Source organism: Leopardus geoffroyi, chromosome E1, assembly GCF_018350155.1.
Source record: "Leopardus geoffroyi isolate Oge1 chromosome E1, O.geoffroyi_Oge1_pat1.0, whole genome shotgun sequence".
NCBI lineage: Eukaryota > Metazoa > Chordata > Mammalia > Carnivora > Felidae > Leopardus > Leopardus geoffroyi.
In genome coordinates, this window is record NC_059330.1 from 16,671,471 (window position 1) to 16,694,097 (window position 22,627).

Sequence of the window (22,627 nt, forward strand, 5' to 3'; positions counted from 1 at the left end):
GAAAATAGATCCTTGAGAAGGTGGTCAGGTCATGGGTCTTCAGGAAGAAGAGGACAACTACTGGAAGTGCTTTAGGCAGAGTGACAGAGGTTGTTGATGCACTACTGCATGCACAGCTGTCTGGGTCCTGGTCCAGGGGTCACTGGAGGCACTGGGTTCCCTTACAGGAAAGTATGTCAGCAAGATTCACATGCAATGAATGGCACAGCCTTAGGACGCCAAGCTTGCTGAACAAAGCTGTCCAATACTCCTTCATAGATGACAGCCTCAATCTAAAGGTGGGATTCAGCTGCCTGGAATTCCACCAGAATATAAAATACCCCTTTTGATGCAAATCAAAACCACAATGAGATATCATATCACACCTGTTAGAATGGCTGTTATCAAAAATTCAAGAAATGACAAATATTGATGAGGAAGTGGAGAAAATAGAACCCTTGTACACTGTAGGGAAGGTAAATTGGTAGAGCCATTGTAAAAAAATATGGAGGTTCCTCAAAATACTAAAAATAGAACTACCATATGATCCAGCAATTCCACTTTTGGGTATATATCTGAAGGAAAAGAAATCACTGTCTCAAAGGGATATCTGCACCCCCATGTTTATTGCAGTATTATTTACAATAGCCAAGACATGAAAACATCCAAGACTTGGATGGATGAAGAAAATGTGGTGTACATATATACAACGAATATTATTCAGCCATAAAAATAAGGAAATCCTGTCATTTACAACATGGATGGCCCTGAAGTCATTATGCTGAGTGAAAAAAAGTCAGACAAAGTCAAGTACTGTACGATCTCACTTGCATGTGGAATCTAAAAAAACTGAACTCAGAAACAGAGCATGAATTGGTGGTTACCAGAGACAGGGGCTATGTGCAAAGGTGGTCAAAAGGTACAAACTGCCAGTTAGAAGATAAATAAATTCTGGGAATGTAATGTACAGCCTTGTGATTATAGTGAACAATACTATACTGTATATATGAAAGTTTCTAAGAGAGTACATTTTAAAGGTTCTCATCACAAGAAAAAAATCTTTTAATTAAAAAAATGTTTATTTACTTGGGGGGGGGAAGGGAGAGAGAGAGAGAAGGAACAGGGGAGAAGCAGAGGGAGAGGGAGAGAGAGAATATCAGCAGGGCTCAATCTCATGAACTGGGAGATCATGGCCTGAGCCAAAATCAAGAGGCAGACGCTTAACCAAATGAGCCACCCAGGTGCCGCCCCCCCAAATCTTTTAATTATGTGAGGTAATGGATGTTGACTAAACCTACTGGTGGTGACCATTTCTCAATATGTAGATATATCAAATCATTATGTTGCATACCTTAAACTAATACAATGTTATATGTCATTATATCTCAATAATAACTGGGGAAAATTAAAAAAAAGAATAAAAAATAAAGTGTACCTTTTCTAAGATATTAAAAAAATATATATTCCTTTCTAGAACTAGGATGAAGTAGGGTGATAGTTGACAGCAGAAGTCCTAAGAAAGTGTAGACACATCACCAGCCCTGATTTTATCTTCTTGGCAAAATCATTAGTTTGAAAGGCTTGGTGGGTTAGAAGCTGTGTTAACAGTCCCACCCCAACCTGGGCAGAAATGACCACTGTTGGTGGTATTTCATGCTAGGTAGTGTTGTTGACCGGTGCTTTAGTTAACACTGCTAGAAGGCTCAGATAAATTTTGAGCCACAAATTGCCCTGCCAGAGGCTCTTCTCTTTCAGGCACAAACAGAAAGGTGCCCCCGTGAGTTCCCCTTCTTTCCCTAAATGGAGAGCTTACAATTTCCTAATACAATTGCGTCTGAAGGAGAGAGGGTTGGTATCTGGGTGGCCTATGAACTTTCTTGATTGCAGCAGAGACTGCTATAATGCTAAAGGTTTGGCAGTGGTGGTGGAAGGGGGGCCTGAGGGCTATTAGGGTCCTGGCTGAATCCAGCTGTGTTAACTGCAGTTGGAATTCCTGCCACCTGAGGACACTGTTGGAAAAGAGAAAGTGGTGGAAGCTTTGGCGATCAAGGCTGCTCAGGAATTGGCTAGCACAGTTGAAAGGAGAGGAGAGGAGGCAGAAATTTGCATGTTTGCCCAAACAAAGGAGCTGCCTATGACTATAGGAGTTAGTTCTGGTAGGCAAATCAGAGGTGGAACCTGAACTGAAAAGATTCCCATAAAGCATTGGGACAATGTTACAGAAGATGTCTTTGTCTGGAGATGAGCTAATTGAGGGTGAGAGCCAAATCCTGAACACACTTGCAAGATGGGGAGTTGTGGGGCTTGCTCCTCATCCCCAGCTCCCATCTGACAAAAGGACTAGATTTTTCAGTGGTGAGCGCCTGTGTCCTTGCCCGAGAAGGTGAAACAGCAGTCTGAGAGGACACCAGTGACCCTAGCAGCAGGGTCTGGCTCTAGGCCAAGGGGCTGGCGTGTTGGGGTCTACGAAGTGGAGCAGGGACTCAGGTCGCACGTGGAGGGGAAGGGCCTACTGGTGCTCATGGTGGGGACTAAATCTACCTTAAAGGGAGGAGCAGCAAGCAGGCACTGACACAGAGATGTTTCTTCTGGATTTTTAAGTCTTCAGTGAACAGTGAGTGAACAAGTATGGAACAAGTGTAGACAAGGATAGAGTTAAACAAGTTTTAATCTTTGGTTTTGCTCTTATTATAATTTCCCTTGAATAGCACCTTAAAAGAAGTGATACCTGTGACATCTATAAATTCAGAGGCTCCCATGAATCAGCCCAGAGTCATGAGGCTACAGGAGAAGCCATTCCAAATACACATTCTAATCTTTATTTTTTTAAGTTGATTTATTTATTCTGAGAGAGAGAGAGAGGGAGAGAGAGGGGGGAAGGGCAGAGAGAGAGGGAGAGGGAGAGAGAATCCCGAGCAGGCTCCACACCTTCAGCCCAGAGCTTGATGCAGGGCTTAGACTCACAAACCCATGAGATCATGACCTGAGCCCAGATCAAGAGTCAGATGCTTACAGATGCTTAACTGACTGAGCCACACAGGCACCCCAGAAATTCTAATCTTAACTTTTATTTGAATGTCATGTTCTCTCCTGTTCTCTAGCATTCCCAAACTTCTGAGAGTATCTTGCTTTCCTAGGCGATTCGATCTCTCCCCTTCATCTATCTGCCCTGGCTCACTGCTACATGCTTCCACTGCCAGAGACACCCTGAGGAGTGTGGTTGCCTTCCTCTTCTCAGACTTTCTCTGGTTCTCAGCCTCTTGGCATAATATGCACATCACAAAAGTCTAGAAACCCTTCTGACTTAGTCCAGAGTCTCTACAGAGAGTTGGAAAGGTGGAAGAGGAGGAAAGGGACAGGTTTAGTAAAAAACTTCTACAGAGCCATTTTCCCAACTGATGGTTAGTTTTTCATCAGTAACAAAATAGATACCAACTTTAAATTTCTTCCTAACTGGTACATTCGCACAAATGGCCTGAGGTCTCTGGTGGGATAACATACACCCATGGAAGAATGTATGCCTATATATGTATAGATATTTCTTTTAAAAAATTTTAATTCCAGTGTAGCTAACATATGGTGTTGTATTAGTTTCAAGTGCACCATATAGTGATTCCACAATTTTATACACTCCTCAGCGCTCATCATAAGTGTACTCTTAACCCCTTCACCTAATGGGTATTAAGGAGGGCACTTGTGAGGAGCACTGGATGTGATAGGTAAGTGATGAATCACTAACTTCTACACCTGAAACCAATTTTACCAGATATGTGAACTAACTAGAATTTCAGTACAAATTTGAAATAAAGAAAATCCCTTCACCTATTTCACTCTGGATATTTACTTTTATATGTGGTCAGTTCTCTGTGGCCAAAGAGCTCATCACCTTTTCCAACCTGGGAGCTCCCCTACTCTGATTTCTGGTGATTCTCCTCCAAAAAGTCTACATTACTGGCGTATAAAGTCTCATGATCTATCATTTTCTTTGGTTCTTCATTGAAATCCAAAGATAGTAATAGCCTTTTTCCTTAATGTACTTGTTTCTTTTCCTCACTGCAGCCCATATCCTCTATTGTTTTTTAGTAAATAATGCACATGTAGTCAATAAGGTGGGAGATGAACATGATTCTGAATTCTCAAACGTGTGGCATAGACAGTGACTTTGGGTAATGCACTCGATTATAGTGTTCCTCCCTGTAGGGGATTACTATCAGAACTGTTTTTCCTAAAAATTGAACTTATGAGGCACTTGCTTTATTGTGATAAAAATATCTGAATATTTGAATTGTAACTATGTTTTATTGCTGTTAGATTTCGAACACAATGAAGTGTAAATTTACCTCTGATATATTCACCAATGAGCTTTAAATTAACTTCCACATGCCTAGCAGTTGGATCAAAGGCACAAATGTTTGCGACAAAGTGGCTGTTAACATACTGTGAACAAAAGAATAAAAGTTATGGGAGCATCAGCAAGTGGGAGTATCCAATTCATGAGTTTACATAATTCCATTTCTGTAAATTAAAAAAAAAATTTTTTAATGTTTATTTTTGGGAGAGAGACACACCCAGAGTGTGAGCGGGGGAGGGGCAGAGAGAGACACAGAATCCAAAGCAGGCTCCAGGCTCTAGGCTGTCAGCACAGAGCCAGATGCAAGGCTCGAATCCACGAGCCGTGAGATCATGACCTGAGCTGAAATCGTCAGATGCTCGACTGACTGAGCCACCCAGGAGCCCCCATTTATGTAAATTTTAAAACAGGCAAAACCAATCTACAGTGTTAGGAGTCAGGATTCTGGTCACTCTTGGGGTGAGTGAGAAAATGTGCGTGTGTGGGGGTGGGTAAGTGATAGGAGAGGGTACAAAGAAAGGCTTTGGGGGTGCCATTAATGTTTCTTGAGCTAGATGCTGGTTACAAATGTTTATTGTGTAAAAAATCTTGCATTTTTACACTTAGGATTTGTGCAATTATGATTTGTATACCTAAACTTGTGTGGGTTATTCTTCAACAAAAAGAATGTTTAAAAAAAAAAACTTACCATTTTACACTTGTCCCAATTTCCGAAGTCACTTGATAATTCCAGCTCTGGATGAATGAACAAGATAACCGCTAACAGGATGTCATGTACTAGTTTTGTGTTGGCCTCCACCTCCTGGGACTTGGTGTCTGGCAGGTATGTGGGCTCTACCGAAGGATGATAGTCATAGAGTAACAGTGATACAAAGTCTAAGGAGGTAAGCAGTTGGAGGCTTTCCTGCAGCTCTTGCAGCATGATTCGGAAAAAGAGAATTCCTGCCCGCTGGACTTCACCTACATTTTCAATCTCTGAAACAACAGAGTAACATCTCACACTGTTGTTCAGTACATATATTGGTTTTTCATAGCATTCTGAACATAATACAGTAAACTTTTTTTTTTCCAGGAAAAAGACAGCCATATCCTATGCTTTTAAACAATCTTCGTTTCTCTAGTCATGAAATTAATATGCAGAAATGGAAGTACACTGGTGAAGCTCACAGGAAGAGGCTTTGAGGAAAGGTAAAAACTCAGGTTTTGGAGTTGGACCTCAGGTTGAATACCCACTCTTAGGTTTGTCTCTCTGAACCTCCTTTTCCTTTCTGTGAGCATAGGCTGATCCCTACTTCCCTGGTGATCTGGGAATTGAATAAGATGATATAAGTAAAAGTGCTTAGTGGTAAGTACATAGTGGATGCTCAAAAAACATAAATTTTCTTCTTTTTTCTACTTACTCCACCCTACCTGGTGGCAAGAAACCTCTCAGATTAATCCCACGTAGTGTTACTCTATTTACTCCATTCTAGATAGCCAAAGGTCTCCATGCTTCCTTCTTCCTTCCCTTATGGCCAAACTGATTTTGTACTAAGAGCAGCCTATTGGATGTGGAATCACAAGCACTGGGGTCTAGTCTTGGGTTCTGCCACTAAGCTCCTATTGGACCTTAACTCTGATGGTTTTTAGCTTCTTTATCTGTAAAACAAGATAAGATTCACTTGTCCCAGCAAATGAATACTGTGTAATCTAGTGGAAAGAGCACCAGACTGGGGTGCAAATCCAGGTTTCATCACTTGCTAACTGTGTGATTTGGTGTGAGGTGTTTAGTTTCTCTGAGCTTCACTTTCCTCACCTGTGAAATGAGGTATCACCATTCACCTCACAGAGTTAGGGTAAGGACTAATTGAAATTACATATTTAAAGTGCTTGATACATGATGAGGCATTTAATAAATGCTAGTTCTATATTGCCTTTATGAGTCCTTCCAGTTCTAAACCATACGATTCTAGCCAAGAAAATGAGACTTAATACCCTTTCCTCTAATTTATAGACCACACTCATCAGCCCAAGACTGCATGAGGGAATTCCTTTCATGCTGTATATTGCTGTATATTGTAACAATTCCTTTTAGAAAGTGCATCCTTCATTGCAATCTGTGATTCCCCCAAATTTATTAAACCCATGAATCCAGAACATTTACGTTCACAATACCTAGGATATAGTTTTTCTTTATTTCTCCAGATATTTCTCCCAATATTTCGTAGCAGGCAGCTTGGACCACCTTTATCATTTTCTGCAGATCTTTAAATTCTCGATACAGTAGCATCTTATTCCTGCCAATGTTAAAATCAAGAACTCCTAAGGCCTTTCCCGTTCTCTCACGGAGTGGAATTACTATGTGGTTCTCTCCACAGACAGAGGCCAAAATGACTTCTGAAGTGTCTGTACACTTAAAGAGGAAGTCTCTGAAACCAAAACCAAATAAGCATAAGGATATAAGACATCAGCAGTCTCGTAACATTCCACCCAAACATACTGAATCGCTCTTTTGTGCCAGCGATGCTCCAGCCACACCAGCACTTGTTTCATCTGCCTGGACTGCTCCCCCCTTTCTTTCACAGAGCTCTCTCTCTCAGCTCACTCATTAGAGAGAGAAGCCTTCTCTGACCAAGCAGTCTAAATAAAGTAGCAGCGCCCAGGTCGCTGTCCATCTGCTACTCTGTTTTATTGTCTTTTGCTATACTTCTACTTGTCTGAAGGTATTTGGTTTTTGTTTACATATTGTCCAATAAGTACCAGTTGAATGCCTGAAGGAACTGATGAGTATGTTAGGTCAGGTTCCCTAGAAGCAGAGCCCGAGACATGAATGCTTCTGCAAAGGATTTATAGAGGGAGTGCTTTCCACAGAAACCTGTAAGGGTCTGAGGAAAGCAGAAGAGGGAAGAAGCAGCTAATTAAGAATGTGAAGGCTAGGGCCGCTTGGGTGACTCAGTTGGTTAAGCATCTGACTTTGGGCGTCATGATCTTACTGCTTGTGGGTTCAATGTGAGTTCAAGCCCTGCATCGGGCTCCGAGCCTGGAGCCTCCTTCAGATTCTGTGTCTCCCTCTCTCTCTGCCCCTCCCCTGCTTGCTCTCTCTCTCTCTCTCTCTCAAAAATAAGTAAACTTATAAAAATTTTAAAAAGAATGTGAAGGCTAGCCTCAGCCTCATCCTAAGGGGAGCTCTGGAAGGCAAATGGTGCCAAGAATCTGCCCCACCTTGGAGAGGTCTTTTATCAGTCATTGGCTCCACCATGCATCTTTGGGTGTGTGTTGTAAGACGAGTGTTTACCTAACTGTGATGCACAGCCAGGTAAGGGGCTCCCATCACTCAAGGGCACTGCTCCAGAGGAAGCTACAGTGTGCAGCCCCTAGCAGAATGTATTTTAGGGATCTGGGTAGGGCCTCAGCAGCACTGCTCCCTGGAGGGACCTGAGATTTTCATTGAAATGTAGTAGTGGTTTCTCTCTCTAGTGAGGTATAGACACATCTCTTTCCCCCTTTCCAGTCTATGTTGACATTCAGATGTCATTCTTTTGAGGTATTTGTAAAAATGTTGGTGCTTTGCCTAGCCTCAAAAAGCACATTTATGACTCAAAATACCAATCCTATAATGCCAGGGAAGATTATGTCCTTTATGTCTTTTTTTTTTTTTTTTTTTTTTTTTTTTTTTTGCTGTTCCCACTCCTTCCTGTTGCTGAGCCACCACTTTGTGTCTTTATGATAACCACAGTCATGAAGCATCATGCCAAACTTTCCAGGCATAAAGATAAAGCTGATTGGTCAACAAAGTTCCTCAAGAGGCACCTGTTGTAAGTTACACACAGGAGTCCAGATTGAGTCTGGGTGTGCAAGCACTCTATTAAAATTCGACCAGCACAAGGAATAACTGTGGAAAAGAGGTTGAAACTGAATGAACATTCAGATATGAGGCCAAACTAACTTTTTTTTTAAATTTTTTTTTCAACGTTTATTTATTTTTGGGACAGAGAGAGACAGAGCATGAACGGGGGAGGGGCAGAGAGAGAGGGAGACACAGAATCGGAAACAGGCTCCAGGCTCTGAGCCATCAGCCCAGAGCCTGACGCGGGGCTCGAACTCACGGACCGCGAGATCGTGAGCTGGCTGAAGTCGGACGCTTAACTGACTGCGCCACCCAGGCGCCCCCAAACTAAAATTTAATTAACACATGTACTTAAATGTCAAATTAGCCTACCGGACTGGGATAGATTACTGCCTACTCAACCACACTGACCTCTAACAAGCAGTCAGTCCCTTTTGCGATAGGTGCGTCCCAGGTTGAGATCAGTTTTGCATCTGTCCGGTTTGTGTTCCTGGCATCCCACAGATGAAAGGTATGCGAAGTAACCCAGAGCTGAGTACTTATTAAAGACAATGTTCTCTGCTTCCTCCCCACCTTTGCCTGGCCTGTTTTCTTCAAATAAAAAATACACGTCCACAGGCTAGCTAACATTAACATGATGAGCTCTGGTAAGTGACATGGATGTATTTTTCACAATCATGGTGGATTTTTGTTGAATTCCATGTTTGAAAAAACATCACAGAAAAATAAAACACTATCATGCTTTAAAACATGCAATTTTAATATAAAATACCAATGAAATCTGTTTTAAAAAGTACTTGAAGGGGAAAGGAGTTAACATGTCCCACGCAAACAGGAATTTTTCTTTAAAACCTATCAGGGTAAGATTTAAGTATACTAATAATAGACAAAAGCTGTGTCTCTCAGATCTACTATCATAGTAGGGGAATGTGTTTTGGCAGTCGAGCAAAACAAACATAAAAATGCTTCTCATACCTGAAGATGCATGTCTTCCTGAAGATGATAGGGGGATTCCTGTGGATTTTTGTTAGACCCAGGTGCCTTGTAACCATCATATTGCGTAAAACATAGTCTGAATCCTTGAAAACAGGAAGAGATTTCAACACAGAGAGAAATAATTAAACCTTACTTTCCATTTAGAGAAGTTTGGGGAACAGAAAAATAGAGGAAAAATTTTAGGAAAGTTTAGATGATGTCTAGCTTGAAGTATCAGGACATTTTACTTAGTACTATTAAGAATGAGGTATTCACGGGGCACCTGGGTGGCTCAGTTGGTTAAGGGTCTGACTCTTGACATTGGCTCAGGTCATGATCTTGTGTTTGGGGGACTGAGCCCTGCATTGGCCTCTGAGCTGACAGTGTGGAGTCTGCTTGGGATTCTCTCTTCCTTTCTCTCTGCCCCTCCCCCACACCCCGATCCCCATTCTCACCCCCTGCTCATGGGTGTGTGTTCTCTCTTTCTTTCTCTCTCAAAAATAAACATTTTTATTTTTATTTATTTTTTTATTTATTTTAATTTTTTTTAACGTTTATTCATTGTTGAGACAGAGAGAGACAGAGCATGAATGGGGGAAAGTCAGAGAGAGAAGGAGACACAGAATCCGAAACAGGTTCCAGGCTCTGAGCTGTCAGCACAGAGCCTGACGCGGGGCTCAAACTCACGGACCGCGAGATCATGACCTGAGCCGAAGTTGGACGCCCAACCAACTGAGGAACCCAGGCGCCCCCAAAATAAACATTTTTTACAAAGAGAATGAGGTGCTCACAAGAGAAAAATTTCAAATTATGACATTCTTTTAAATAAGCAAACTTATTTTTTGTAATTGTGATAAAACTGTGTGTTTATATTATTATTATTTTTTTTTGATGTTCAAATCGCATTGTAGAACATTTGGAAAATACAGAAAAGTCCAAAGAAAATAAGAACAATAAAAAATATTCTCCATTGAGGTCTTTGTCTTCACCGAAACTTCAACAAAAACTGTTCTGGTCAAGGTTACTAGTGGCTCTGTCATTGTATTAATCCACTGATCTACCCCCAATCATCATCTTTCTCTATAGCAGCACTTGACTCAGTGAACAACTCCCTTCTTTTTCTTTTTCTTTTTTAATTTTTAATTTTTATTTATTTATTTTTAAAAAAAAGATGGGCTGTATTTTTTAAATTTTTATTAATGTTTATTTTTTAGAAGTATTTTAGTTCCTTTATTTCTTTTTTTTAAATGAAATTTATTGTCAAATTGCTTTCCATAAAACATCCAGTGCTCATCCCAACAGGTGCCCTCTTCAATGCCCATCACCCACTTCCCCCTCCCTCCACCCCCCATCAACCCTCAGTTTATTCTCAGTTTTTAAGAATCTCTTATGGTTTGGCTCCCTCCCTCTCTAACTTTTTTTTTCCTTCCTCTCCCCCATGGTCTTCTGTTAAGTTTCTCAGGATCCACATAAGAGTGAAAACATATGGTATCTGTCTTTCTCTGTATGACTTATTTCACTTAGCATAACACTCTCCAGTTCCATCCACATTGCTACAAAAGGCCATATTTCATTCTTTCTCATTGCCAAGTAACATAAAATACCTAGGAATAAACCTAACCAAAGATTTAAAAGATCTGTATACTGAAAACTATAGAAAGTTTATGGAAACTGTTTATAGAAAGTTATAGAAAACTATAGAAAGTTTATAGAAAGTTAAGGAAATTGAAGAAGATATAAAGAAATGGAAAAACATTCCGTGCTCATGGGTTGGAAGAATAAATATTGTTAAAATGTCAATACTACCCAAAGCTATCTACACATTCAGTGCAATCTCAATCAAAATTGCACCAGCATTCTTCTCGAAGTTAGAACAAGGAATCCTAAAATTTGTATGTAACCACAAAAGACCCTGAATAGCCAAAGTAATATTGAAGAAGAAGACCAAAGCAGTAGGCATCACAATCCCGAACTTTAGCCTCTACTACAAAGCTGTAATCATCAAGACAGCATGGTATTGGCACAAAAACAGACACACAGACCAATGGAATAGAATGGAGACTCCAGAATTGGACCCACAAAAGTATGGCCAACTAATCTTTGACAAAGCAGGAAAGAATATCCAATGGAAAAAAGACAGTCTCTTTAACAAACAGTGCTGGGAGACCTGGACAGCAACATGCAGAAGAATGAAACTAGACCACTTTCTTATACCACTCACAAAAATAAACTCAAAATAGATAAGGGACCTGAATGTGAGACAGAAAACCATCAAAACCCTAGAGGAGAAAGCAGGAAAAAACCTCAGCTGCAGCAATTTCTTACTTGACACATCTCCAAAGAATAGGAAATTAAAAGCAAAAATGAACTATTGGGACCTCATGAAGGTAAAGAGCTTCTGCACTGCAAAGGAAACAATCAACAAAACTAAAAGGCAACCAACGGAATGGGAAAAGATATTTGCAAATGACATATCGGACAAAAGGCTAGTATCCAAAATCTATAAAGAACTCACCAAACTCCACACCCAAAAACCAAATAATCCAGTGAAGAAATAGGCAGAAAACAAGAATAGACACTTCTCTAAAGAAGACATCCAGATGGCCAACAGGCACATGAAAAGACGCTCAATGTTGCTCCTCATCAGGGAAATACAAATCAAAACCACACTCAGATACCACCTCACACCAGTCAGAGTGGCTAAAATGAACAAATCCGGAGACCATAGATGCTGGAGAGGATGTGGAGGAACAGGAACCCTCTTGCACTGTTTGTGGGAATGCAAACTGGTGCAGCCTCTCTGGAAAACAGTGTGGAGGTTGCTCAAAAAATTAAAAATAGATCTACCCTATGACCCAGCAATAGCACTGCTAGGAATTTACCCAAGGGATACAGGAGTGTTGATGCATAGGGGCACTTGTACCCCAATGTTTATAGCAGCACTTTCAATAATAGCCAAATTATGGAAAGAGCCTAAATGTCCATCAACTGATGAATGGTTAAAGAAATTGTGGTTTATATACACAATGGAATACTACGTGGCAATGAGAAAGAATGAACAACTCCCTTCTTGACATACTTTCTTCACTTGGCTTTTGGGACAACACTCTCTCTAGTATTCCTACAAATCACTCATATTTCTTGCTGCTTCTTTGTCTTCCTCACCTCTAAGAGGTTTTCAAGCTGTAGCCATAACCTACCTATGGGCTGTGAAAATATTTTAATGCCTTTATTTTATTTTATTATTTGAGAGAGAGAGAGAGAGGGAGAGAAAGAGAATCTTAAGCAGTTTCCATGCTTAGTGCAGAGCCTGGATGGGGCTCAATCCCACGAACCTAGGATCATGACCTGAGCTGAAATCAAGAGTCAGATGCTCAACTGACTGAGCCACCCAGGCACCCCTTAATGCCTTTTAAAACCAGTTTTATTGAGGTATCACTGATATACAAAAAACTGCACATATTTAATGTATACAATTTGAAGAGTTTGGACTGAGTCTTGACCAACTTTTTATTTATTCATTTATTTTTTGGTGGAGACTGATTTATTTATAAGAAAGTAATATTAACATATCTTGTAAAATATGCAGGATATATCTTATGACTGTAATATATGACTGTAGAAAAGACTAATTCAATTGGAAGAAGTAAAAAGGGGTTTTTATGTCTGCCTTTAAAAAGTTCTTTGAGGGGTGCCTGGGTGGTTCAGTCAGTTAAGACTCTGATTTTGGCTCAGGTCATGATCTCACGGCTTGTGAGTTCAAGCCCCACATCGGGCTCTGTGCTGACAGCTCAGAGCCTGGAGCCTGCTTTGGATTCTGTGTCTTTCTCTCTCTCTCTGCCCCCCCTCCACTCACACTCTGTCTCTCTCTGTCTCTCAAAAATAAATAAACATTAAAAAAAAAAAGTTCTTTGATTGGAGCACCTGGGTAGCTCAGTTGGTTGAGCGTCAGACTTCCATTCAGGTAAGATCTCACCCATAAGTTCGAGCTCCACGTGGGGCTTTCTGCTGTCAGCGTGGAGCCTGCTTCAGATCATCTGTCCCCCTTTCTCTCTGCACCTCCCCCACTCACACCCTCTCAAAGATAAATAAACATTTAAAAATAAATAAAAAGTTCTTTGATTAAGAGGGAACCTTGATAATAGGATCAATAGGGGCAGCATGATGAATGGTGCCTGGGAGAAGAACAACTGTTTTGCGGTGTGGAACGTTTACTTGCCATGACCTCAAGTGTTCTCCCAAACCCTTTAGATGAAAAATGTTTTCAATAGAATGTTTAGCAAACTGTAAAGATTCTCTGATGCTGGCAATGGAGCATCTAGCTTTTCCTAATATATTTCTTCCATGGTTTGAATCCATCTAATTCCATGGTTAGAATCTCACTGTGTCTGTGTTTCTAGGTTTAAATCTTTAGCCCAAACTAAACAATTCCTCTCCTGTTCCCACCTCTCCCCTCAAAATTGTGTCAATTTGGCCACTTCTGTTAAGATTGGAACCATACTGGGGTGCCTGGGTGGCTCAGTCAGTTAAATGTCTGACTTCGGCTCAGGTCATGATCTCATAGTTCTCATAGTTCATGGGTTTGAGTCCCACGTTGGGCTCTGTGCTGTCAGCTGCTTCAGATTTTGTGTCTCCGTCTCTCTCTGCCCTTCCCCCGCTTGTGCTCTGTCTCTGTCTCTCAAAAATGAGTAAATGTCTGGGGCGCCTGGGTGGCGCAGTCGGTTAAGCGTCCGACTTCAGCCAGGTCACGATCTCGCGGTCTGTGAGTTCGAGCCCTGCGTCGGGCTCTGGGCTGATGGCTCAGAGCCTGGAGCCTGTTTCCGATTCTGTGTCTCCCTCTCTCTCTGCCCCTCCCCCGTTCATGCTCTGTCTCTCTCTGTCTCAAAAATAAATAAATGTTAAAAAAAAATGAGTAAATGTTAAAAAAAAAATTAAAAAAAAGATTGCACAAAAAACCATAAAATACCTAGGAATAAATCTAACCAAAGAGGTGAAAAATCTATACGCTGAAAACTATAGAGCTTATGAAAGAAATTGAAGAAGACACAAAAAAAGGGAAAAAGATTCCATGCTCCTAGATAGGAAGAACAAATATTGTTAAAATGTCAACACTACCCAAAGCAATGTACATATTCAATGCAATCCCTATCAAAATAACACCAGCATTCTTCACAGAGCTACAACAAATAATCCTAAAATTTGTATGGAACAAGAAAAGACCCCGAATAGCCAAAGCAATCTTGAAAAAGAAAACCAAAGCAGGAGGCATCACAATCCCAGTCTTCAAGCTATACTACAAAGCTGTAACCATCAAGACAGTATGGTACTGGCACAAGAACAGATGCTCAGATCAATGGAACAGAATAGAAAACCCAGAAATTGACCCACAAACATATGGCCAACTAATCTTTGAAAAGCAGGAAAGAATATCCAATGGAATAAAGACAGTCTCTTCAGCAAGTGGTGCTGGGAAAACTGGACAGTGACATGCAGAAGAATGAACCTGGACCACTTTCTTACACCATACACAAAAATAAACTCATAATGAATGAAAGACCTCAATATAAGACAGGAAGCCATCAAAATTCTCGAGGAGAAAGCAGGTAAAAACCTCTTTGATTTTGGCCGCACCAACTTCTTACTCAACACGTCTCCAGAGGTGAGGGAAACAAAAGCAAAAATGAACTACTGCGACCTCATCAAAACAAAAAGCTTCTGCACAGCAAGGGAAACAATCAGCAAAACTAAAAGGCAATCGACAGAATGGGAGAAGATATTTGCAAACGACGTATCAGATAAAGGATTAGTATCCAGAATCTATAAAGAACTTCTCAAACTCAACACCCAAAACACAAATAATCCAGTGAAGAAATGGGCAAAAGACATGAATAGACACTTCTCCAAAGAAGACATCCAGATGGCCAACCGACACATGAAAACATGCTCCACATCACTCATCATCAGGGAAATCCAAATCAAAACCACAATGAGATACCACCTTACACCTGTCAGAATGGCTCACATTAACAACTCAGGCGACAACAGATGTTGGCGAGGATGCGGAGAAAGAGGATCTCTTTTGCATTGTTGGTGGCAGTGCAAGCTGGTGCAGCCACTCTGAAAAACAGTATGGAAGTGCCTCAAAAAACTAAAAATAGAACTACCCTACGACCCAGCAATTGCACTACTAAGCATTTATCCATGGGATACAGGCGTGCTGTTTCGAAGGGACACATGCACGCCCGTGTTCATAGCAGCACTATCAACAACAGCCACAGTATGGAAAGAACCCAAATGTCCATGGATGGATGAATGGATAAAGAAGATGTGGTGTATGCATACAATGGAGTATTACTCAGCAATCAAAAAGAATCAAAAGAAATCTTGCCATTTGCAACTACGTGGATGGAACTGGAGGGTATTACGCTAAGTGAAATTAGTCAGTCAGAGAAAGACAAAAATCATATGACTTCACTCATATGAGGACTTTAAGAGACAAAACAGATGAACATAAGGGAAGGGACACAAAAATAATATAAAATTAGGGAGGGGGACAAAACAGAAGAGACTCATAAATATGGAGAACAAACAGAGGGTTGCTGGAGGGGTTGTGGGAGGGGGGGATGAACTAAATGGGCAGGGGCACTAAGGAATCTACTCCTGAAATCATTGTTGCACTATATGCTAACTAATTTGGATGTAAATTTTAAAAAATAAAAAATAAAATTAATTAAGAAAAAGATTTTATGGTAAAAAAAAAAAGACTGGAAGCATACTATAGAAAATAAGGGGTTGGTAAAATAATATGCCTAAAACCAAGCTTTTCATTTAATTTTACTTGGAGCAAGAAACTATAAATTCAGGAAGTGCCTCAGTAATTATTCAGTAGTGAGATAACTACCATAGTTAAAATTTTCTAGGAAACGGTTTAGAGAAAGAGCTGCAACGATATTTTCCCCCATTTTCTTTCTTCTGCTACTGGCTTGTTATTTCCCCTCTTACCTTTCCAATACAGCTTTGCCCCACTATATGAAAGTAGAGCATTCCTATGAAACCTTTCATAAGCTGGACTGGCATAATGTGAAGAAGCAATTACTATTAAATCATACAGAAAAATTTTTGAGCATTCCCAGACCCCTGAAATAATGATTCTTAGGCTTTTCTGATACCTTAGAATGCACCTTGCTAACGGATGCACAAAACAAATTGAGATAAAGCACAGATGCTCACAGACACAATTCAAAGATGTGGTGGTTTTGCTGAGTGCAGCTGGGGGGAAGGAGGTCTTGGTGGGGACACCCTTGCTGCTCTGGGAGCTAACTGCCAAACAAACACCGAATGGTATTTTCACGTTTTACCTTTTTTCATAAAAGCAAAATCCTCTTCAGATTTCTTTCAGTTAGCAAAAACAGATACTACTGAGGGCCTTTGGAAAACAGAAGTGGGCTAACATGAACTTCTGGAAGGTGGGAATAATAGCATCTGTTCATTCTCAATTATATATATTTCACATCATTTAGTATTTACCCTCCTCTGCTTTATTTTTCTTGTGAAAAACATTTTTTAAAGAAAGAATGAAATATATAGAAAATAGCAGAAAACATCACATAGTAAAAGTAGGTATTGTTTTGTGAAACCTCAGTCTTAAGTGTGTGTGTGTGTGTGTGTGTCTGTAAGGGGTCAGGACATAAAATGGTTTTCATATGATAGGTCAAAGTCAATATAATTTTGAGCCACAATGATTCCAAACACTTGGGAGTACCTCAGGGCTTGGACCTCAGACTTTTTTTCTATCCTCACTCATTCTCTTGGTCACTCCCTCTAGTTTCATGGTTTTTGTTTTGTTTTAGGTTATTATGGTAAAATATACATAGCATAATATTATTACTTTAACCATTCAAAGGTGTACAATTTGGTAGCATGAAATACATTAATGATGTTGTATAACCCAGTCTCATAGTTTTCAGTACCATTTATTTGCTAGACTGGATTTTTTTCCCCCAATACTAGCTCATATATTCAACTGTCTTTTTAATATCTCCACTTAGATGTCTAACAGGCATTTTAAGTTATAGTTAAAAAATATTTTTCAATTTATTAGGTAACATTTTTTCCGTATGTTTATTGAGCATGGTTTTTTGTTTGTTTGTTTGTTTTTTGGTTTTTTTTTTTAGTAGACTTGTCTTTTGCTTTTTTTCTTTTGGATTTAAAAAAAAATCTTATTGATTTGTGTAGAGCAGTGTTAACCCTTTGTTAAATATGTGGCAATTTCCCCTGATTCGCCTAAAGCAACTTATTTTGTCTATAATTTTGGTGCAAGGAAGTTGCACGTTATTATGCCATCATTGTATCAGCCTCACTTTAATTGTTTCAACCTTTGGTGTAGGGTTAGCCATTCTTCCCCAAAGATGGTAAATTCCCTCTCATCCTGCATTTTCTTAGCAATGCTCATGCACTTATTTATTCTTTCTCCGAATGAAAATTAAAATCATTTGGTCAACTTAAAAAATTGGGGGATTTTTCTTAGAGTTTTTTGGAAGAAATTATATATATTTTAGAAAGAGAGAGAGAGGGAGTGAGCGGGGAAGGGGCAGAGGGAGAGAGAGAGAATCCTAAGCAGGCTCCAAGCTCAGCTCAGAGCCCAACCCAGGGCTCCATCCCACGACCCTGAGATCATGACCTGAGCCAAAATCAAGAAATCAAGGACCAAATGCTCCACTGACTGAGCCACCCAGGAGCCCCAATCAGGGACTATTTGTAAAGGCCTGGGTAGTATATAGAATCCCAGGCCTAGTAACAATAAGGAGTTGTTACCACACTTAGCCTGAAGAGGCAAGGGAAGAAAGTGACTACTAGAACCTGGAGAGGACAGCTGTATGGAGAGAGTCATCTGACTGAAGGTGTAGTGGCCTTTAGTAGAAGAGTACAGCCAATCTACAGCAACCTGGCAGAGAGACTGCCAGAAGCAAATTACCCCAGCCTCACTCTCCGTGTGTCCTGCATCTCCTATTGGTATGTCTCATCGGACAAACCTAAACAGAAGCCAAGGAGCCTAATGATACTGTCTACTTTTTGAAGCAGAGCAGACTGGAGAAGAGAGCAGAATAGACTGGAGAAGCTGCAGATGAGGAAGGAGGAGGTTTAGGAAGTTAGTAGAATTAAGTGCTTGGAAAAAGGTATCCCTACTGCCACCCACAGCCATTTTTAACACCAAAACCTCACCTATCTTCCACTTAGGACAAACCCCTGACTACACCCTTGGACAGGGGCACTGGTCTCTGCCCAGCTGTGACCTCACCCAGACCCTGGGCTGCTGAGTGGTCCTCCTCCTCATTCTGGGGATGATCTTTTTCACTCCATAACATGACTTAGATGGACAGTGACCCTTGTGATCTTGTCCACAGCATTGTGATTGTGAAAACTACATGCCCCTGAAGGCACACTTTTTGTTGACTGCTGTGGGTGATTTTAACTTTCTTCACAGTGCCCTAGATATCATTTCCCTTAAGGCCCAAACAGGGGTCTTCTTAGGTGTGGACACTGGCCAAGTCAAATCCTCCCCAGATCCCACACTATGACTGTGGCCCATCAGACCTGGTGGTCTGTCCCCCACACCAAATGGTCCTCACCCACCTCACCCCCCACTGAGTTGTCCACCCCCCTTCTGAGGGTACTTGGAGGTTCCCATTCCTACCCCACCCCCAGGAGCAGCACCCAGGACTAGGGTTCTCCACCTCCTCAGTCTGTTCGCTCCATCAGAGAGCTCTGTGATTCCGCTCTTTGGCCAAGGCCTCATCAGCTTGGTCCAGCCACTGAGAGAAGAAAGAAGCCTGGAGAGAAGGGGAGAGACACATGTGGAGGGCTAGCCGAGGGACTGAGAGACCACCAAGGTGATGCTATCACCTGATCAGGCACCATGCAGGATTGTTTAGCCTTTTGTTTGTTTGTTTGTTTGTTTGTTTGTTTATTGATTTATTTTGAGAGAGACAGAGAGAGCAGGAGGGGCAGAGAGAGAATCCCAAGCAGGCTCCACACCCAGAGCAGAGCCCAATGCAGGGCTCTGAAAACCCATGAATTTTGAGATCATGACCCGAGCCAAAACCAAGAGCCAGATGCTTAACTGACCAAGCTACCCAAGCACCCTTCTTTTTTCTTTTTTAATGTTTATTTATTTATTGAGAAGGAGAGAGCAGGAGAGGGCCAGAGAGAGAGAGAGAGAGAGAGAATCCCAAGCAGGCTCCATGCTGTCAATGTAGAACCCGACATGGGGCTCGATCCCATGAACTGCAAGATTATGACCAAAACCAAGAGTCAGATGCTTAATCGACTGAGCTCTCCAGGCACCCCTTTCTTAAAAGGAAGACAGACACCTTTCCACCCATTCTCACTACATGCAAAATCTTAACATTAAGTGTAAAAAAAAAAAGGAGAGAGAGGCAAACCAAGAAACAGACTCTTAACTATAGAGAACAAACTGATGGTTACTGGAGAGGAGGTGGATGAAGGTGGGGGGGATCGGTTACATAGGTGATGGAGATTAAGGAGGGCACTGGTTGTGATGAGCACCAGGTGCTGTATGTAAGTGATGAATCACTAAATTCTACACCTGAAACTAATATTTCACTGAATTTAAATAAAAACTTGGTGGGGGGGGGGGGTAGTGTAAAGAAGCACAACAAACATTCAGCAAAAACTCATTACATTATAGATGGGCCTTTTTTCTTTAACTGGTGTGATGTAATCATGTCTTTCCAAAAGAGTAGTGCCTCATTACTTCCTATTTCACCCATACTATTCTGGTGAGAGCTGCCAGTTACTGTAAACTCCGCCAGCCCCACCCCCGGATGGGGGCCATGTCTCAGGATAGACTAAAAATGCTCTCTTGGGTTTTCCAAATTGAAACAAGAGGATTCTTTTTTAGTTACTAAGCATCTGGCTTGCCCTATGGAGAAAGCCTATCTTAAACTGGAAGGACCAAGCTAAAGTGTAGAGGGAAGCACATTATGAGACTTTCAGAGAGAAAGAACATGAGAGAGTGTTGACGATATCGAATTCCTGGTTCTTTCTGGTCATCCTGGAAGCCAGCCTGACTCCTGTCCATTCTTCATTTTGATCACACAAGTCAATCAATTCCCTTTTTTGCCTAAGGCAGTTTGAGATGGACTTTTGCCACTCACAACCAAGGATCTTGAGTTGGGATCATGGGAAGTACGTCCCCAGTTGGCCTAATAGCTAACTAAATATACTTTTAGCATATTAGCAAGACAATACTATCTAGAAACTCTGTTAGAGGTCTAACATTGCCCCACCTTGCCTACCTGCTTTGGGCCAGGCTCGATGAAGTATGTAGTGATGGTGGTGATGTCAGATGTGATCTCACAGAGCCAGGCGATGCCAGTGATCACAATATGCAGGATGTGCTCCCTGCTGTGGACGTAGTGATAGGCAGTGCTAAAGACATTGGCAACACCCTGTAGAGACAGAAAATTTTAATTGTCTTTTGAAAAATTGTTTTCAATGTTTATTTTTGAGAGAGAAGAGAGAAAGAGTGTGAGCAGGGAAGAAGCAGAAACAGGGAGACACAGAATCCTAAGCAGCTCCAGACTCTGAGCTGTCAGCACAGAGCCCAACATGGGATTTGAACCCACAAGCTGTGAGATCATGACCTGAGCCAAAGTCGGACACTTAACTGACTGAGCCACCCTGGCACCCCAACTGTCTTTTCTTTTTAAAATAGCAGAATAATGCACCAATTGGCTTATCTTTTTTTTAATGTTTATTTTTCAGAGAAAGCACAAGTGGGGGAGGGGCAGAGAGAGGGGGACAGAGGATCTGAAGCACGCTGTGTGCTGACAGCAGCGATCCCGATGTGGGGCTCAAACTCACGATCCCTGAGATCGTGACCTGAGCTGAAGTCTGATGCTCAACCACTGAGCCATTCAGGTGCCCCGGATTATCTTTTTAAATTAATGATGACCTACTTCAGACAAAGTATTCATCAGTTCTCAAAAGGCAGTGTTCCAGATTCTACTATGAAAAAAAAGATCTCAAGAAATCAAAGATGTAAGGAGATATCTACTACAAGATCCGCATAACTTTATTATGTTTCCTGATAATCATCCAGTGAAATTTGTGATATGTGCTATCAGAGAATAGAGTCAGAAGAACAGGATAAAGTTTGAAATGAGAAAAAATATTTAAAAGCCAGGAGCTAATGACAGCCTTGGGCAGATGGGTAGGAGCTGCCCTGATATGATGCAATTTCAGTTTCTGGATCTTTCTGTCCTTTTTGTCATCAGATCAGTACAGGTTGTACTCTGGTCCAAGGCCTGCAACATGCTAGATAACACAGTCTTCTTATAGGCATTGAGAGAGGCTGTTACACAGAAAAGGGGGATGAAGTCCTTAGAACGCATCTGTTGTCTTGTTGTCAAGAGACTCTAGGAACCACAAATTCTTCAAGACTATGTGAATTTTATAATACAACCCGAGGCATCTAAGGGTAACTCAGGACACTTTACCTCTAGGTCCTGGAGAATCTATTTAAAGTTCATATTGAGGGGCACCTGGGTGGTTAAGTGTCCAACTTCAGCTCAGGTCATGATCTCACGGTTCGAGGGTTTGAGCCCCACGTCAGGCTCTGTGCTGACAGCAGAGGGTCTGCTTGGGATTCTCTCTCTCTCTCTCTCTCTCTCTCTCTCTCTCTTTCTCTCTCTCTCTCTCTGCCCTTTCCCCACTTGAGCATGCTTTCTCTCTCTCTCAAAATAAATAAACTTAAAAAAATAAAGTTCATTTGACATGGTCTCTAATAAGATTATATATAATTCACCTACTGTTAACTCCATACTCCTCCATTTTCATCTTGATATCTTTATATCATTCTTATATCAGATAAGAGTGAATCACATTATTAAGAAGATGTCCAGGCGCACCTAGGTGACTCAGTCAGTTAAGGGTCCAGCTCTTGATTTCGGCTCATGTCATGATCTCACAGTTTGTGAGTTTGAGCCCCACATTGGGCTCTCTCTCCCTCAAAATAACTAAATAAACATTTTTTTTAAATGTCCAGAAAAAAAGATTCCACCACTTTCCTCAGTTATACATCCAATAAATGGGAAGAGAAAAAATTTTTTTAAAGTTTATTTATTTTGAGAGAGAGATAGAGAGAGTGGGAGAGGCAAAGAGAGAGGGAGAGAGATTCCCAAGCACAGTGCTCTGTGCTGACAGCACAGAGCCCAATGAGGGGCTCGAACTCACAAACTGTGAGATCATGACCTGAGCTGAAATCAAGAGTTTAATCTACCTAACTGAGTCACCCAGGTGCCCTGAGAAGAGAAAATTTTTTAATTGTGGTAAATAAACATAAAGAGCCAGACGCTTAGAGGGGAATACGTGGTAAAGGCATAGCAAGTTCCTGATTGTTGCTACATCCCAGTCCATTGCCTCCATAAAGGCTTTCAATCTTTCTTCATTGCAATTACTATTCATAAAATCAA

General features: G+C 41.1%; 1 protein-coding gene across 19 annotated transcripts in view; it reads right to left on the reverse strand.

Moving 5' to 3' along the window:
- EFCAB5 (EF-hand calcium binding domain 5) overlaps positions 1 to 22,627 on the reverse strand; it is a 200,984-nt gene that overhangs the window by 9,466 nt on the left and 168,891 nt on the right. For 14 of the 19 annotated variants that reach the window (XM_045487792.1, XM_045487783.1, XM_045487787.1 and 11 more), the window contains 5 exons: positions 20,450 to 20,602; positions 9,132 to 9,235; positions 6,485 to 6,738; positions 5,019 to 5,305; positions 4,320 to 4,416 (listed from right to left, as the gene is read on the reverse strand). In XM_045487792.1, coding sequence (XP_045343748.1) covers positions 4,320 to 4,416; positions 5,019 to 5,305; positions 6,485 to 6,738; positions 9,132 to 9,235; positions 20,450 to 20,602 — 895 coding nt within the window. Of the gene's footprint in view, positions 1 to 3,186; positions 3,298 to 4,319; positions 4,417 to 5,018; positions 5,306 to 6,484; positions 6,739 to 7,806; positions 8,202 to 9,131; positions 9,236 to 20,449; positions 20,603 to 22,627 lie in introns of those variants that run through there. The other 5 variants (XM_045487796.1, XM_045487797.1, XM_045487798.1 and 2 more) reach the window with 4 other exon arrangements.